This window comes from Elephantulus edwardii, unplaced genomic scaffold (assembly GCF_000299155.1).
Source record: "Elephantulus edwardii isolate Elephantulus edwardi_28Jun2011 unplaced genomic scaffold, EleEdw1.0 scaffold00136, whole genome shotgun sequence".
Taxonomy (NCBI): Eukaryota; Metazoa; Chordata; class Mammalia; order Macroscelidea; family Macroscelididae; genus Elephantulus; species Elephantulus edwardii.
The window spans coordinates 2,983,735-2,991,811 of record NW_006399886.1 but is presented as its reverse complement, the minus strand read 5'-3'; the positions used below and the strand labels follow the sequence as shown (position 1 = coordinate 2,991,811).

The 8,077-nt window shown below is 34.1% G+C and overlaps 1 protein-coding gene across 2 annotated transcripts in view; it reads right to left on the bottom strand.

The window, feature by feature from the left end:
• Positions 1 to 8,077, bottom strand: part of EPHA3 (EPH receptor A3) — a 518,078-nt gene that overhangs the window by 744 nt on the left and 509,257 nt on the right. For both annotated transcript variants that reach the window (XM_006894137.1, XM_006894138.1), the window contains exon 16: positions 4,728 to 4,883. In XM_006894137.1, coding sequence (XP_006894199.1) covers positions 4,728 to 4,883 — 156 coding nt within the window. The remainder of the gene's footprint in view (positions 1 to 4,727; positions 4,884 to 8,077) is intronic.

Genomic DNA, 8,077 nt, shown 5'->3' with positions numbered 1-8,077 from the left:
AAAAAAGATAAAAAGAGAAAGGATCTAGTAAGAAAAATGGTCTCCTGGAGATTGTATAAGTTAGAGATTTTTCAATGAACAAAACTGGTACTGCCATATATACCTGCGTGTTGGACTTCGTTTTTTGTTTGGGTGTATTTTTTTATTTTTGTATTGAACTCGTTTTACATCCTGACCACTCTACCGCCATTATTTGGAAAAATATAGATGATCACAACTTATTTGTAGGGATTTACTCCTTAATTTTTAATCTGGACCAGTTCTGAAATTGCACTAGCAGAATATATCAGATGTGACAAGAGTTCTAGCTTTTGCACACAGGTTTGCACATGACATTGTTTTCATTTCAGTGCTCAAGAAACTGTCAGCTTTAACTTTGTATCTTTTGAACACTCTCAGGTAAGTCTAATATAGTACACTTGACTGTTCAAAGAGACAAAACATAGCAGAGATTGTGAGGATTGTGCAAGATCGGAAATGTTCAGATGCAAATAGAGTCTCTTTTATTCTGTTGTGCATAGGGTCTCTCTGAATATGCATACAATCTATGCCAACAGTATGAATGGCTCTGAGAACAGATCTATCATTAAACTATCAGGAATATTCCAGACTAGACAAGTACATCTCTCAGCTGACCGCCTCAATCAAAACCAAAACTGGAGCAAAAGAGTCATTTACCTGAGCTCAAATTTATAACTCACAGCATTTTGATGAGGAGTAACCTGGGCTTGTTTTAGCTTCTAAGATTTGAGGTGTTTATTTTGCAAATAAAACATACTTCATTTATATAGCCTGTGCTTCACATGTACAAAGTCTCCAAGTTAAGCTTTTCACAAACCATCTCTTCCCAAGAAATAGAGATGTGCAAGGAGATAATCAGGTACTCTCTGAGAATTTACACAGTACTTCAATAACATGGTTTTTAACTAAGACCAACAATATTTAATCATTATCTTTAGGGCTGAGAATGAAGTTCCTGAATATCTGAAGGATCTATCCCATTCATAAGCTGAAAGGATGTCTAAGGACAACTTATATCTTGTCTACTATTCTTTTATCACATTCTTTAGCTGCCTTCACTTTATAAGATAGAAAAGTAAGGAAAGATAGTGGCATCAGCTTTATCACTCCCTGCTATAAATGAGGACTGCTAACTGAACTGCAATTCAAATTTATTAGTCATTCCATCAGAGAAAGATGTGGCAGTCTGCTCCCGTTAGGATTTATATGCTTGAAAATCTAATGGAAGGTCACCATGTATTGGCATTGACTTGGCATTGGGACTTTGGTTTGGTTTACTGTAACAGAGAATTTGCACTTATAGCTGTTAACTGCACCAGAGCCAGTCACAACTCCTGCCAACTCCCACACAATGGACTAAAATGTTACCTGGTACTGTACCAAGATTTTGCTTGGTTGCTAATATATGTTTTTACGTTTATCTTTCTCACAGTTGTGAGGAAATGTGTGTGTTTCTGGTGCAGGGTGATTGTTCAGAATGACTTTCCTACTTCATTATAGGCTTTTCACCACAGGACTGTGTGAGGCTATTTTAAGGAGTTGAATAAATAACACCTTTTTGGTAAGAACATTCAAATATGCTATGTAGACTTAGTGCATAAGACCATTATTGTAAAAAGAGAAGGATAACTAGTGAGATGAATATGGATATCCAAAGAGGGAAGGGGAGGGGGCACGGGCTTGAGGGTGAAGAGAGTAGACAATCACAGGGTAGTAGAGTTTAGTGAGTGGAGGGAGGAGGTGAAGGAATTAGGAAAGATCCAGTGGAGATCTGAAAAAAATAATAATAAAATCTGGTAACAGGAAGCATAGATCAAAACACAATGCTTGAGAATAATCATTAGTAACACAATGTGAATGAAAAATGAATATATATATAAAACCAGTCTTGTCTTCAGTCAAATTTAAATTGAGTAGGTTCAGCAGGAGAAAATGAGAATCTTGCTACTAGCAAGAAAGAAAAATGGAGAGTCTCATATGTGTTTAATTTGAGCCAGAAATTATTTTTTTTGTCTACTTTAAACTTCTTAAATCTCTACTTAAGTTATAATCAAATATATTTTTTAAAAATATAATATGCTCACTGGATAATTCTGTGCGATTAGGGGGATTTAATCTTAAAATTAAGTGACTTAAGTATCCTGTATTCAAATGAAATTACTAAATAAACTAAAATGATTTCATTTTTTAAGAATGAAATTCTGTTGACCTTTCTATATAAATGAATATCTTAAAAAATAATATTCTAAATTAAGTCTAGAAAACAACAACTAATCAAAGTGACTGAAGCTAATAAAATTTTGATATTAAATTCAAGATTACAGGACAAAAGATAATATATATATCTCATTAAATTTAAGGTGAAAATATTGTGTTATATTTACTCATACTATTGTTGTTCTAAAAATTCACAAGAGAAAGATGGGCAGTCTACTTTCATGCAACTAATTGCCTCTGAAAACCCACTGGAGGGTCAGCTATGAGTCAGTTCTGACTAGACGGGACATAACAACAACAACATCGTTGTTTTAAAAATTTTCATTTTGTGACATATGCAAGGAGTATGAAATGCACAGCATTGCAAAGACTTTGCATAGAAATGTCTTTCAAGAACTTTTAGTTTAATAAATGTGGGTTCTACTCAATATATAGATTGAAGTAAAAAGAAGAAAAACAAAACAAGAAATAAGCATTAAGAAGAGTGAAATTATATAAAAGGATACTCTTACCAATGGAAAAGATAGACCTGAAATAGCTGAATCTGTCAGGAAAAGTCAGTTTTCATCTTGATGTATTTCTAAGGTTTGCATGAAGTTTATTTTTTATTTTATTATTATTTAGTTTATTATTGACAAGTAAAAAATACACTACTAATTTTTAAGTATAAAAAATTCTGCCAGTTTACCTTTTTTTAGCAAGTAATTACTTTACTCACAGGTTTATAATGGCTATATTTTAATTGAGAACTAGAAGCAAATCTTACATTTCATTACCTGACTGTGCTGACTATTAATACATTACTGTGAATAAACACTAATATGATTTTCCCGTTATAATTTTGACAGTGGTGTAGAAATATTGTAATGTTTGGTCGTTGCTATGCTTCTTTTACTATGCTTCAAAGCCTTGCATATCATGGCTCCAATAGTTTCTACTACATAAATAAGAATTTTAAAATATTTTTAAATACTTCAGTATATTCTAGGATTGTGTCTAATTGAAATAATAACAAGATCTCAAAAGAAATTGCATCTTTTGTCAGCAGTCTACTCAATAAACATTACAGTCTACTTCAAACAGGGATAATAACACATGTTAAAACTAGACTGAGTTTCTTTTTAAAGAACAAGTTCTTTACAATATTAATAAACCCTTCCTGTAGGTTGTTTGCAGCTTTCTATGATTCATACTGTCCATTTACACCATACATTAAAATTTTCTTATCCATTTCTTGGGCATTTCTAACTACTCATTATGCTACACTCTCCTTTTTTTTTTTTTAATGCAAATTTATTGCTCTGAGTGGGACAGAGTTAGATTGGAGGGAACTGAAAAACATACTTAATATAAAATTATCAATGTAAAATGACTTGGAGGCAACGGTGGACATAGTTTCCACACAAACAATAGTAATTCCAATAATCTAGACAACCTTCGATTTACCTTCTCAACTTAAATTCTTGTGTGGAAAAGTACTTAGTTTTAACCTTAGGAAACAGATCTTTAAGCTGTTTCTTACTCCCGTATTCATTCTTTTTTTTAACCCCAATAAGTACAACCATGTGCCTTGGAGGTACCAATGAGACTAAACCCTTTAGAAGGTCCCTTCTGGAGACTTAGAATTAAGAGTTTGACACCAATTTCTTGAATGTTACTATGAAATCATATGAACAAAAAATGAGGAAGCAATTTTAAGTGAATTAGATAAAAAGTTATTGGGCAAGAAATGTAAAGTGATATAAAGACGCCCTGGTTACCTAGTGGGTGAGGAGCTGTGCTGCCAACACAAAGGCAAGAGGTTCGAATCCACCAGCTAGCTGCTCCATAGGAGAAAGATAACCTCCTCCTATATGATTTACAACTTTTGGAAGTCCACTGGAGGATCAGATATGAGTAAATTCTGACTATTGTAATAAATAAAAACAGAACAACCACATTAAATATGAAATAAAATTGAATCTGATCAAAAGAGAAATCACGAGTCTGTCATTCAGCTTTTTACTTTCAAATACACACCCATAGTTCTGTATAAATAAAAACTATGCTAGCCAATAATAATCACTACTCTAGGTTTATACCTGCTGGTCTATCTGAAGAAAGACACAGAGCCAATAAGGGAAAATATATCAAAATACAGAGAGTGAGTTTCACAGTGAACCTAGGTTCCAAGTGAACCGTTAGAAAACAAAACCCAAACAATAACACACAGAGTCATGGCTGGTTTCCAAGGCTGAAAATTGTATGAAATTTATTGCTTATATCTCACCTTTTGAGTTGCTGGTGGATTTGAACCACCAGAGACAATCCTCTTTGAGTTAGCAGCACAACTCATTTCAGACTAGGCTACCAGAACTATATGTGGTTAGAGGAAATAATAAAACTGTAAAGGTCCAACTAAAATTTTTATAACATTTAAATTAAAGTATGCACATGTGTAAACATTTGTTCATAGCTTATTAATGTTTTTAAAATAAAACTTTTCTTACTCTGTGGAAATCTTGGCTATGGTGTCACAAGAACTGTATTCTACTCCTGTGAAGATGTCCTTGCACTGTGCTGTCCGGACACCATTAAGCCAGTCACCTGTTGTGCAGAAGGTAGTGATGTCGACATTGCTTTGGTCCAGAAGAAGGTTTGATGGCCTGCAAGAAAAAGAAAACACCAAAGGGACAGAGATCAGGAGTCAGCTGAGTTTCTGTGTGTCAAAATTTGACACCGACATCAGCAGGAACTTCCAGACTTCATGTGGTGTTCCTGTTTATTTGTGGAATTTATCTGCCATGAAGGCTTCATCTGTTCAAGCTGGCAGCTTGCAGGAGTACTGTGTAATCATCTTGTCTAAATGCTCCACTTCTCCACTCACGGCTGCTCCTTAAATCACTGAAACTTTGCCAGGGAAAGTCATAAATACATTCATACACGCTTTATTATAATTTAATTTGTTTAACCATTAGCAAAGATGGCGGTAATTTAGATTAAACTTACAGCAGACATGACACACTGAGTACTTTTCTGAAAGCTTTGGTGATAGGATTCATTTTCTAAAATTAAATCCTGCCCATTGGATATGCATTTGAAAATATTGTACAGGTTGATATCTGAGCAATTTATGCTATATTTAAAACAAGGTATCATGTCAGGACATACTTAAATAATGTAAAAATGTCATTACAAGCAAAATCACAAAAGTGGTTAAAATACGGAGACGAGCCACAAGAAGTTAAATTTTCACAGGTCCTACAAAAAAGGAATTTATAAAGTAGATGGACAGGTAGATGAGTATCTTTCTTAACAAATGACCACCAGAAAATCCTTATCAGTATCCATAGTGATTGCCTATAACCAAAAATGTCAATGGTGTGAACTCACCAGTCCCACTGTGGGGAAACTTATTTAGCTGTCAGCTTTTCAAAACAATAAAGCCTTCGAAAAGCTATGGGACAGTTTTATTTTGTTGTAAAGTGTTGCTCTGAATCAGAATCCACTTGGTGATATGAGTTTGATTCTTTGGTTTTTGTTGTTGTTATGTGCTGTCGAGTCGCTTGGAACTCATAGTGACACTATGTACAGCAGCCCTAAACCCTAGTGACAATATGTACAATAGCCCTAAACCCTGCTGAATCAATCCACCTCATAGAGGGTCTTCCCCTTCTGCACTGTCCCTCCACTCGACCCAGCACGATGTCCCTCTCCAAAGACCTGTCTCTCCTTGCAACATGTCCAAAGTATGTCAGACGAAGCCCCAGAATCCTTGCCTCCAAGGAGTAGCCTGGTTTAACCCTCTCTATGATGAATCTGTTTGTTTTCTTGGCAGTCCATGGTACATTCAATACTCTTTTCCAGCACCACAGCTCAAAGGCATCAATTCTGGCATCCTTATTCATTTCCAGCTCTTAGATGCTTAGTAGGTGATTGAAAAGTCTGTGGTCTGAATCAGGTGCAACTTGTTCTTCAAACAAGGTCGTCAAACTAAAATCAATGCTCTTAAATTAAGTATTTTGGAGAGGTCTGACAATGAATTTGCCCATTGCAATTCATCTCCTGATTTCCTAACTAGTAGTACCAGGGTTTGCGTGAATCTAAGTAAGATGAAGTTGTTGGCTGTTTCAGTCTTTTCTCCAACTATCAAGATGTTCTCTGTTTATCCTGTGGTGATACATTTGTTTCCTTGATGTTGAAGTGTGATCCATAATGAAGGTTATAGTTCTTGATCTTCCACGGCAAGTATTCAAGTCCTCCTCACTTTCAGTAAACAAGATTTTGTGTCATCTGCATAAGGCGGGTTATTGATAAGTCTTCCTCAGATCCTTATGCCACATTTCTTTTCAAAGAGTCCAGCTTCAGTAGGGTCAGTTCCTCTCACAGATATGAAGGGCTTAATCCCTATACCTAAGAGGCCTTGAAAAGTACAAACTGTTAGGTGCTTAACTACTAACCAATATATTGTCAGTTTAAATCCACCCAAGGGTACTTGGAGAAAATCATTACAATCACCTTCTGAAAAGCAACACTTTGAAAATCATTCTGATACACCATTCATTCTACTTTCTAACTATGGATGGGTATAAAATGGAATATTAGTGTTATTCAGCTACTGTACTTTGTTTGATCTTAACACCACCATTAATTAGCTTATCTGCATTCTAAAGTAATATTATTATTGGATTTAAAATGTATCAACTTCTATAATTTTTTAGAACTATTTAAAATGATCTATAGCGGAATGGTAAGAAGCTGCACTGCAATCCAAAAGGCCCTCAATTTTAATTCCCCATCTGTCCCTCAGAAGGATGAACAATCAACTCTTGATAAATTTACTGCCTCTGAAAACCTTCTAAGTGTCAGCTATGGGTTTGTTCCAACTCCAGTGCACACACCAACACCATCAGTAGGTGTTTTTAAAGCTAGAACTTTATGTTTCCACACAAACTTAAAATCAATGATTTGCTTCTAATCACCCAGTATCATTTCAACTGATTAACTGTAAGACACAGAAGTTTCAGAACAAAAGAATAATTAAAAGGACAATAAAATATGTTCATTCTTTTAGAAACTGTCATGATTCTTTGAGGTTCTATTTCCAATAGGATTTTAAGGAAAAGCATGAACAACAGATATGAATTGTCTTCTAGGATGTGGGCTAAAATTCACACTGTTAATGAGGAAGACATAAATGTGTCAACTCCATTTCCTCACTTTAATAGGATTTTTATTTGGTAGGTTGTTACTACTCCTATTGAGGCCTCTCCTTTTTAATAATGCTTGATACACTAGAATCATGCTAACAGATGTGTTTAAGGCTGATTAAGTTCTGGAATTTTGTTTTGTGCCCACAACTATATGAGAGCATAAACAAATTGACTAAAATCATCATTTTTCCTGTTATTTAATAATGGTATAGTAATTTTTCTTACTTGAAATTATTAAAATTTAGTGAAATTCTAATACTGAACTTAAGGAAAAATGTTAATCAATGTCTTTTTTTAAGCCTTTGTGAAAGACCTAGAACATTAATTAATTCCATTCTTCTGAGCCATGACATTTATGAAAAGAGAAGAAGTTGAGAGTGGAGAATTTTTTTAACCTTCTTTCTACTAAATTCAGCTCCTTCTTTGATCCTATTTAAGAATTGTAATTACAAATTAAAACGATGATGTTCGATAATGAATATTAAGTTTTAACTAAATCTTTAACTTAATTATCATATAAAAATTAAAGAGAAAAAAGAAAATGAGGAAAAAACTCATTTACAATCATTAATTTCTTTCTCAAGACTATCTAGAACACTGAAAAATAGATATAGCATTTAATAAATTACTGTGTTGTTGTTATGTGC